General features: G+C 47.9%; 1 protein-coding gene across 1 annotated transcript; it reads right to left on the bottom strand.

Moving 5' to 3' along the window:
* Window positions 1-7,521: 7,521 nt before the first annotated feature.
* On the bottom strand, window positions 7,522-10,834 carry LOC136457964 (probable uridine nucleosidase 2). The gene is made up of 9 exons (XM_066457983.1): window positions 10,620-10,834; window positions 10,388-10,503; window positions 10,217-10,276; window positions 9,775-9,960; window positions 9,534-9,638; window positions 9,172-9,268; window positions 8,520-8,627; window positions 8,264-8,399; window positions 7,522-7,986 (listed from the first exon to the last, which is right to left on the bottom strand). Exons 1-9 carry the CDS (start codon window positions 10,678-10,680, stop codon window positions 7,875-7,877), a joined length of 981 nt encoding a protein of 326 aa, XP_066314080.1. The 5' UTR covers window positions 10,681-10,834; the 3' UTR covers window positions 7,522-7,874.
* Between the last annotated feature and the right edge of the window lie 475 nt (window positions 10,835-11,309).

The raw sequence follows: 11,309 nt of genomic DNA, 5'->3' as shown, positions 1-11,309 counted from the left end.
TGCTGATCCCTAAAACCACCTTGACTACGCCTGATGCTAGGATCCCAAGCCCTCAGCTGCTCTCGATCCCTAAAACCATGAGTCCATCTCGCCTGAACCCTAAAAACACCCACTAACAAAACCCCAGGCGATTCTGTTCGAATCACCCGGGGGCTTGGGAGCTACACCCACGGGTGCGCTCTCGCGCACCCGCTGAAGAAACAAAAAATTCCCCCGCTAGCAACATGAAAAATCCCCCTAGATAATTCTACCCGAATCACCTGGGGGCTCGAAGGCTACACCCGTGGGTGCGCTAGCGCGCACCCGCCGTCAAGACAAAAATCCCCTAGACGATTCTACCCAAATCGTCCGGGGACTCGAGGGCTCCTGTCGGGTTCATGAACGGGTCCCTCATGGACCAGCTTCTCAGCAAAGGCTTGGCCCAGTAGACAACGTTGTGAACAACATGCAACTCTAGGGCCGGCCCAAAACTACCTGAAACGACAGGCCAAAAGAGCGATCCGGTCTCCAACTAAAAGGCCTGGTCAAGGAGGAACAACGCTCGCTTCCGACTCTAGCCCGCCTCTCCGACCAGAAGGCCTCGCTTTTGACTCCAGCCCACCTCTCCGACCGAAAGGATTGGCCAAGGAGGAACAGAGCTCGCTTTGGACTCTGGCCTGCCTCTCCGACCAGGGATGCACTGAACCTCTGCTTACATCTCTTCTTTGACTAGCGCAATCGGAGCTGACTGGGACCAACTGACCGGGGACGCCCGCTCGGTGAGGACTAGGTAATGGGCGGAGCAGGTAAAGGAGGACACTCAAGTCAACTGTAATACCAAGGGCCATACCATGTACACCTGTAGTACCAACAGGACATGTCAGAAGGGTGCCCTACAACCTTCCATGCATGTTAGAACCCAAGCAGTGTTGTGGGCCCCAACATTTGCCCTATAGTGTTGTGGGCACCCTCAAACTCCCATACTAGGCGAACAAGGTAAAAACCCTACATGCCTCTAGGAATCAATAGTAAGGCACGCATCGACATCTGCCATATTGGAAGAAGACGACGTGACATCCCACATGCATCTAACATCAATAGTATTATGGACGCCTATAATCGTCTTGTACCCGATGGCGTGGGCAACAAGACTTAGTAGCATATGTACTCTCTCTCTCTCTCTCTCTTGTAAGGTCATCCCCTTCATCTATAAAAGGGGACGCGCTCTCTTCCAATAGGGGAGATCGATCAACTCCAGAGAGGATCAATTCACTCACTTCAATTCACCCTCTGCTAGCTTTAGACACTCTAAAGCTACACAGAGCGCATGCTCGAACACTTAGCACATAGCGGAGCTCCTATCACTCTCAGTCCTTCAGACCAGAGTCCGACCAGACCTTTTGCACCCCCCCCCCCCCATTTTACTCCCTTATGTTTGTAACCCCACAGCAAACTTGAACCACCTAGGCTCAGGAATAAAGTCACCGACCAACTCAAACTGGACGTAGGACATGTTGCCTAAACCAGTATAAACCCTATGTCATTGAGTGCTAGGTCACATCCGATCACAATGTATGGCAAAACTATAAAAATTTATGTATTGGTCACTTTCTGCATCGACAGGAGATCTTTAGTGTAGCAAGTGTGAGAGCTCTTAGTGAGTAGTGGCTTAGCAAATTGAGTGTCTATTGATCATAGTAACTAGAATTATTGGATAGGTGGTTTGCAACCCTTGTAGAGCTAAAGCAAGTTTGCATTTTGCTATTTGTTATACTAATCCAATTGCTCTAGTTGGTTTGTAGATTTTTAAAATAGGCTATTTACCCCCCTCTAGCCATATTAGGACCTTTCACCTACCGTTGCTCACAATAGGGGATTATTATTACTCTCATAATAAAATGATGAAAGGAAAATGGAGACAGGGTAGGGATATGGTATGAGTATTGGTGGGTGTAACAGGTTGTGTCCTACGACCAACGGGGCTTAGCTTGGTTGCACTGTTTTCCCTATTCATGTTGATTAAGGACCGTCTGTTGCTGTGGATGGTAGTCAGGTCACAGATTTATTATCCTGGGCACATACTTGCTTATGTGTGGGGGTATGGCCCCCCGGTACCCATAAGATAAGACATGGGCCGCACCATCAGAGGTGACCCAGCCCTCAAGATCATGGCATGTACGACACTGGTCAACATGCACCGCAAGATATTGTATAGTACCAAATAGGATACTTTCCTTGTAACCCTACCCCTCCAAAGTATATAAGGAGAGGCAGGGGTCCCCTAGTTGATAGCTACTACATCTCAATACAATACATAAAGACACAGGACGTAGGTTATTATATCGATCAGACGGCTCGAACCTATCTAAATCATTGTCTCTGCGCCTTGTGTCACCATTCGGTTCCTGATTACGCGCACCCCCACCGATCAATCTACCTTCATGGGATACCCTTGGAGAATTGCCAAGGATCTTTTGTCGACAGTTGGCGCGCTAGGTAGGGGCTCGTGCACGTTGATCCATGGCAGGCCAGATGGGATCTCAAGATTAACGGTGGCGGCAGCAATTTGCCATCTCTCGATAGCTAGCCAAGATATTCAGGATACTATGGCTTCACGTACATGTACAACTTCTCACGACAAACAAGCAAGGTCAAATCATTATGCCTGCATCTACCTATGTCGTACGTCAGGCATGCAAGTCAATCATGATTCGTTATGAACAAAAGCAATCTACAGTACCATGAAGATGACATCATGCAAGCCAAACCAGGATATGGCTGAGATCAACTTGCATATACATGCATCACATGTAGGCTTCACGTACTTGAATCTACATGACCACGCAAGCAAGTAACATGCAACCTAATTGGATGCTTCCCTGTGTAAGCTACTCGGTTCAATGTAGAACTACTCGAGAACGAATTCGATGCGATCAAGACCCAATCAGGGATGAGTCCCGACTGGTTTACTTCATCAACATCCATCTCCTTGGATACTACAACTCGCCGAATCCTCCACCTGGCCATGATGAATCAAGCTAAGTCATGCTTTAATATTCTTCTAACTATTCTCCAATCTTTGTATATCGTCATAATGTTTCTCTGAGTTGTTTTCTCCATATTTGCTCTCCAAATGATTTTCCGAACCCCCGAATAGTCATGTTGATGCTCGGATGTCCCCAGAGACGGCCCTGTCTCTAGCTCTTCCCTACATGTGCATGAGCGTCTGCCCTCTATGTTATGGGTGGTCGGCAGCGGCTCCTTAGCGATGCTTTGTTCTTCCTACACGCACATGGGCTCCATGCTCCGCGTTATGGTTAATAGGCTAGCTATGGCTAGAGACTCTGCTACACACTAATTGGTCAGGTGGTTTATATTAAAAATAAATACATCTTCACACCAACTGATCGTCGAGCTACATACGCTATTTCATCGTCATTGCTGATTTTTCTCCAGAGTTCATATACTTTTACATCATGTACTATCCATTCTATATATTTGTATTGCAGGATCATCATCTAGGTGATCGGACCACCTGGTGCTCAGACTTCTCCACAGATCAACTAGTCGGACCGCTAGGTTCATGGACTTTGTCACCGACTAGTTGATCGGACTATTCACCGGTCGCTTCTACTCAATGCACACTTCATCGCCAACTAGTTGACCAGACTGTTCGCCACTCGTGCTTCATCACCAGCTACGTCGGGGGCTCCTTGGTTATTTGGACATCGCTAGATACGTCGAGGACTCCTCGGTGCTCAGACATCGCCAGCTATGTTGGTTACTCCTCGATGCTCAGATTCTTCATGCTCGGGGACTAAGTGGGCACACTTCACCCTACTTCACCTTGCGGACATCACCAGCTACGCCGGGGACTCCTTGGTGCTCGGACATCGCCAGCTACGTCGGGGACTCCTCGGCCCTCAGACATCGCCAGCTACGTCGGGGACTCCTCGGCGCTCGGACATCGCCAGCTATGTCGGGGACTCCTCGGTGCTCGGACGTCGCCAGCTATGTCAGTGACTCCTCGGTGCTCGAACATTGCTAGCTACGCTGAGGACTCCTCGGTGCTTGAACATTGCCAGCTACGCTGGAGACTCCTCGGTGCTCGGACATCGCCAGCTACGTCGGGGACCCCTCGACGCTCGAACATCGCTAGCTATGTCCGGGACTCCTCGGTGCTCGGATGTCGCCAGCTATGCCGGGGACTACCTTGATGGTCAGATCTTGCTATGCCTCATCGATGTGCTATCAAGCTACTCCATGTTGTTCGGATCAGGGTGCTGATCTTGGGCAGCACGTCTGGGGTCTTGATATGCGCATGTCAGACGATGTCGGCAAGCTTTCAGACTTCTTTTTCTTTGACCCTGCTACAAGATTCATTCTTCATCTTCCAGTAGGCTCGGGGACTAAGTGGGCACACTTCACCTTACGGTGAATGTGCGCTTTTCAATTTAGGGCTCTGCCCATGGACTGATTGCTTGCTTGGCCGGTCTTCTGCCTTTCTTCTACTTTTTGACCCTGGCACCACGTGACTACGTCACCTATTGTTAGGCTTGGGGACTAGCTGTGGGGGTATGGCCCCCGATACCCATAAGACAAGACATGGGCCACACCATCAGAGGTGGCCCAGTCCATAAGATCAAGGCGTGCATGGCACTGGTCGACATGCACCGTAAGATATTGTATAGTACCAAATAGGATACTTTCCTTGTAACCCTACCCCTTCAGAGTATATAAGGAGATGCAGGGGTCCCCTAGTCGACAGCTACTACATCTCAATACAATACATAAAGACATAGGACGTAGGGTATTATGTCGATCAGACGGTCTGAACCTGTCTAAATCGCTGTCTTACGCCTTGTGTCACCATCCGGTTCCTGATTATGCGCACCCCGCCGATCAATCTACCTCTGTGGGATACCCCTCGGAGGACTGCCGAGCATATTTTGTCGACATTATGGGAGCAGATAGGCTCGTTATGCTCTTGTTGTGGGTTTTGGCTCTTTTTGGACTGACTCATTGGAGAGAGGGAAAGGTGGAGGTCTAAGCACCATGTTGAGACCGTGTCTCAAGTGTGGGGGCTTGGAGTCCAAGTTTGGACGGGGACCTGGACCCCGTGACAGGAGTGTAATGGTTTGGTCTTGTTTGTGACTAGGGTACAAACGGGGTGTGTGTTTTGGGGTACCCAGCTATGATGCATTGGTTCATGAATCGCCATTTCCATGAGACAGTATGACTTGGCTATGGTCTAGCACCGTAGTAAGAACTGAAAGATGAAAGATGGTGAAATGGTTCTGATTGCTCAACCCTTGCTTGAAAGTAGAACATGTGCTTACCTAAAATGGTTAGCTAATGAAGTAATCACGACTGCTAATAAAACTTTATTGTAAGGATGAACTATTAGTAATGCTTTCCGCAAACAAAAAGAAAACAACAAACCCGTATTGCCTATCATATCATTGAGAGTCGGAAAACTATTCCCACTAGTCAGGTAAGTCTTGCGAGTACATTGTGTACTCAGGGTTTATTTTACCCCTATCGCAAGTGCAGCTTGAGGAGTAGCTCTTGTGTGGAGGATTCTTCTGGTGGGTACAGACGGATCCTTGTATCGTTTCCGCTAGATGTTTATTTTCATTCCGCTGTTTAATTATCGCACTCTGAACTCTGGTATTTAAATAAATAATTTTTAAGAACTCTTGTTGTATGAAATGGACAAAGTATTGTAAGCTCATACTCATTATTGGATTTCTGGATGTAAAACGTGGATTGTTTCGAGTTCTCCCTTAGGGTGTGCTCGACGGAACTATCTGATGTAGCTCACTTTCGAGGTGCTTAATGTCTAGTGGAAGACGAGCGCCAATGAAAGCGTGTTATTTAGGGCAGTTCTACCACAAGCATGGCGGCGGCGGACGGGCCACGGACGGTGATTTGGTCATCGGCCGCCGATTAAGGAGGAGACACCTCCTTTTTTGCTCCGTATGTGGGACTGTGGAATCTGGCCCTTGAAGCATGTTGCCCGACTGGACTGGATAGCAGGTCGGGCTACTGCTCGCTCAGTGTGTCGCTGCCTCGGCTTAGTGGCCGATCGCCGATGAGGATATTATGAATATGACCCACCTAGCGCCCGGACGCCCAACTTCAAGGGCACGTCCGGACGCACCTTAGGTCCGTCCGAGTGTCCCCCGCACGAAACCACGCCTGCCCTCCACACGGAACAGAACGCCGGTCTTGCACAGAACCCCGTCTCGCCCGCCGCACGGAACCACGCCTGCCCCCCGTGCGGAGCAGAATAGAAAATGGAACCCACCCTTCCTCCGCTCCCCAACGTGCTCCTATCCCCCGTTCCCCAACGCACCCTGTTCCCCCACCGCGTCCCTGTCCCAAAAGAGCATGTAACACTTCAACTACAACATTGCAAAAACATATGAAAAAACTATGTAGTGCAACATCGGGCTGTAAATACTGCAACATCGAAAAAATATGTATTGAAAAACATACATTGCAACATCGAAAAATATCTACTGCAACAATGAAAAATATGTACTGCAACATAAAAAAATATGTACTGCAACATTAAAAAACATGTACTGCAACATCGAAAAACATGTACTACAACATCGAAAAACATGTACTGCAACGTCGAAAAATATGTGCTGCAACATCGAAAAATATGTACTGCAACATCGAAAAAACATCTGTTGCAACGACAAAAAAAATCTCATTGCAACATTCGAAAAACATATGTTGCAACATCCCAAAACACCCATTGCAACACGAGAGGAGGGAATAGGGACCTAGAGCTCGCCGGAACCCTAGCCACCACCGCGTCCCTCAGATCCAGAGGAGGAGGACGAGGAGCGCTAAGATCCAGAAGAGGAGGTGGAGGAGGGCTCAGATCCAGAGAAGACCCGACCTACCTCGTCGGAGCCACCGCTGTCGTCCTCGTCTCCGGTGGGGGTCGCATGGAGGTCGTGGAGGCGGAGGGATGGAGGGAGGGGCGGCAGCGTCCTGCCGCGCGGCACGCGGCGTCCGTCCCGGGGCATATGAGGTGGAAGGAGGGGGAAAGGCAGAGGAACCCAGGCCCCGAGGAGGCCGAGAGCGAGAGCTGCACGACGCGAGGCCCGGAAGGCGAGGAGGAAGTGCGCTGCGGCGGCGCGACGGCGAGTGGCTGTAGGAGAAGCGCGGGGGAGAGTGGACGAGCGGAGCAAGCGAGTGGTGAACGGGGATGAGCGAGCGAGCCCGAAGAAGGGCGGTCAGTCGAGTCTCGTGGGGTCCATCCGGACGGGACGGGACCCCGCACGGTATCATTATCGTTATGAAAATGTTTTTCATAGCGGATCTAAAAACATAAATCGTATGTTGTTAACCTATATAAAAAATTAAAATTAATGGCTAAAAACAGAAATATATTTATCTTAGAACAAAACTAATATGACATTAAAAAATCAGAGGGAGTATAATACGGAACAAATAGAGTATATTATTCAAAGTTACGTCATTTATTAGGACATTTGATTTTCTGACCATACAATAACATCGTGCAACTCCTGACGGAACAATATCTGGCATCAGGTGCCTCAATTAATTTAATTAATAACTTAATTTCACTCTGTTTTCTCAGAAGCATGAGCAACGTACTAGTATGACTGTATCACATTGTCGAATTGGCCATGTGCCGATTATCGAGCATACAAACTGTACATAAACACCAAGGCACGCACCACATAAGTGGATAGCTCGCGTGCAATGCATCCTGTTGTTTTCATGACAATGCAGACCAAATTTCTCGTCAGCAACACATGCAATTCCATGTTCCAATGCCTTTCTCCCTTAAGAGTTAAGACTGCAAATAGTCTTTTAATCGCGGTACTGCCAATCAGCTGACATTGCTGCTAGTCATCAGTCATCAGCCTCTGCATCATCAGCTCTACCACGGCAGGGGCATCGACGGTGACAGCGACCTTCACGGTGGGCATGCCAGTCCAGGCTGTGATCTCTCCGTACCTGCAAACACGCTCGGGATGTTCAGTGCATCAGCCTGAATTCTACCGCATTCTACTAAGAGCCAATCGTATACAATGCAAAAGTGAGCTCAACAGGCGTTAGGACTTAAGAATGAATCGAATTCACAAGTGCGCTATAGTACAATAGACTTAAGAATGAATCGAATTCACAAGTGCGCTATAGTACAATAGGATTAAGAGGAAATCACTTCATTTCAAAATCTACTGCTACTGTTTCAGCGACTTGGTTTTCTGACAGACAGAGAGAATGACCTAACCTTTTCTTGGTGTTATCGAAAACAGTAAGGCCCTTTGTGATTCCAACTGTCTGTACCCTCACAACACCTTCTGTGTAAGTCAGTAGCGATGGATTCACCGCAGCAATAAGCGTTGTTGGATCATGAAGATACACTCCTGTAAGCAGTTCAATGTGAAGTCAAGTCACAAGGTTGCACAGCTTCTGATCTGTCCCCGCTGCAAGTACTTTGGCAGAACCATTTTTTACTTCCTTGGATGATACTGATGTATACAAACCTTTTATGAAGTAGGCATCCTTGTGGTAATCAAAATAAATGCCCATTATCTTGCATAAGTAGCGGGCATATTTGCTACCACACTGTTCAAGCTTCTCCCGGTCAGCATCTGCAATAAAAGGGGATGTGTGTCAAAGCACCAAGGAAAATGGGTTGTGATACATGGCAGGTTCGGCCACTTCCAAATAACCTACAATTCGAATTGTTCAAAATCTTGATTACTTATCATTTGGATAAATTTGATCTAATCCACTAGCAAAGCAATCACAAGTCACATCATACTGCAGAAGAACCGAAAATCAATGTGCAGTGCACCATGCCTGCAAAATTGGTCTTTCAATACGGTAATATTGCGAAGGACACTACCTTTATCAATGCATTGCAATTGACTAATGAGAAGTAGGTTATAAAAGAAGAATTATATCAGTATACGCAAAATTGTAAACCACAAATGTAATAACGCAACAAGTTGTAGCTGTTTTCAGCTCTGATTATGTGATGGTCATAGTGGAGTAAGATGGAATTAGAAGGTACATGTAGCATGTTAGATCCATTATGCTTGTACTTGTATGCTCTGATACTCATTAATCTTATCTTGATGCAGCATACATCCTGAGCAGAAAGAATGTAACCCTTAAATGCAGCAGAATTACCGGTTAGAACTACTTGGTGGGTTACATTTAGTCCCACGGCCAAAATATCAGCACCGCAGGTGAACACAATATCTGCCGCATCAGGATCCCCAAAGATCTGTGAATAAACATGAATTCATTTATTGACGACTCAAGCAAAGTGATGCACTGTTTAAGCATCAACCAATGTAGAGGGAAGTTTATTTTTCTCTGAATTCATTAGGGGAGCCATGATAGTACAACTCCAATTAGAAAAGTGCTACTGCATCATTGTCTCGATCATGGTACCTACCAGCTCATTGCAGAGCTCGAGTGAAACTACTTAGTTACATGATAACTAAGGACTACAGAATGTATCAGAGAAATTAAGAGAGAACCCTCACATTTGCCTCAGCTGCAGGGTTCACATTTCCGTTAACTGAATATGCACCGCCAAGAATAATAATCTGCCCTATCTTCTTCGGGAACGAAGGGTCAAGCTCAACTGCCTGGGTAACCAGAGATTGCCAAAAAAAAATCAACTAAAAGAAGCCAGACAAGCTAGATCACATGAGATACACGCGATAGGTGCACCCAATGTATGTACTGTATTGGTTAACCAAAGCAGAGGAGACGAGAGCAGACCAGAGCAAGGTTGGTAAGTGGACCGAGGGCGACGATGGTAACTTGTCCAGGGTACAGATTTGCCTGCTCAACCAGGAAGGCAGCAGCCGACTGATCTACAGGCTTGGTAGCCGGTGGAGGGAAGTCCTGGTTTCCCAGGCCGTCTGAACCGTGGACGAAGCTTGCGATCCTCAGCTTGGTAGCTTTCTGTGCTCCGTGTATACAGGGGGGAAAAGGGAAAGAAACAGTAATTCAGATGACACAGTGAACAATCAAACAGCCTTGTTGAAAGCTGCTGATCAGCACGTAGGATCCTCTTGACGGCGGTTCCTCAACTGTTTGTTGATTTACTAGATGACTGCAATTCTTTGAATTCCTTTTTTCTGTTTGATGAGAGCTGCAACGCTGACAATTGAACACCGATTCAGCGTGGAAACAGAAACGAAGAGATGCTAACAGTTACCTTGATTGTTACATGGGATCCCTCTGCCACGGGGATGTCTGTCCTTCCAACAGCCTCCAACTGAAGTACACGCATCAGATGCAAATGTGAGCCGCGGTCGGAGTGCGCGGAACAGACCAACAGGGTGGGGGAAGAGAGGAAGGCAGGCCGCGGGCGGCACCAGCAGCGTACCAGGTGGAGCGCGTTGCGCGTGGCGAGGGCGGTGTGGACGTTGCCGAAGGTAGTGGTGAGGCCCAGCACCTCCAGCTCTGGCGACCGCAGTGCCACGAAGATGGCCATCGCGTCATCTGCTCCGTCGAACAGCGGATCGGTTACTGGACTGCGATCCGAACGCAACAAGAAGGAGACGCACTATCGATCTACAGCGAAGACGACGATTGCAATCGCAAGGATGGGTACCTACCGATTCCGGGGTCCGTGTCGATGATTACCTTCTTCTTCGTCGTCCCCTCGACCGCCGCCATGGATGCCACACAGATTTCGATCCCACCCGGCTACCCAAGCGGAACAACCCAATCCAACCCGACAAATGCTACAGCCTACAGGCTACAGAGACGAGAGGGTATCCCCACGAATCTGGATAGGATCCTTAGTGGGTGGAGCACGGGATTTGGAGTAAAAATAAAAAATAGGAGCTGGTGGAACAAAAACATACGCTGACGGTGACAGGCTGAGCAGTAGTAGTACTCCGGAGAAGCCCAAGTGGTGCACGGATCGAGACGCATCACCACACACTGCCCGCGCGAGCGATAAACAAAGCGGATTTGCCTCCAAACAAAAGGCTGTCACCTTTTTGTCCAAAGTCTTCGGGGGCAGGAGGACACAATCGTCCTATGGCATCACGTCAGGTTGCCCATTTTAGCCCCGGCTTGCTGAGTCACCATCGAAACTGACTGAAAATATTGTTCGAACTAAATTATTATGATAAAAAAATATTATTTTGATTAAAAAAATAAGTTTAACAAACCGAATAGAGGATCCCTTTACGGAGGAACGACAGCCTAGCAGTAGCAAATGAGTACATTATGGGTCGGTTGGTACTCGCATTAGTATTGCAATTTGTTGTTGTTTTGTTTGTCGGGTTAGAAAACTA

The sequence above is a fragment of the Miscanthus floridulus genome, chromosome 6 (genome assembly GCF_019320115.1).
Source record: "Miscanthus floridulus cultivar M001 chromosome 6, ASM1932011v1, whole genome shotgun sequence".
In the NCBI taxonomy this organism is placed as follows: domain Eukaryota; kingdom Viridiplantae; phylum Streptophyta; class Magnoliopsida; order Poales; family Poaceae; genus Miscanthus; species Miscanthus floridulus.
The sequence above is the reverse complement of the archived record's forward strand: the minus strand, read 5'-3'. Positions and strand labels throughout refer to the sequence as shown.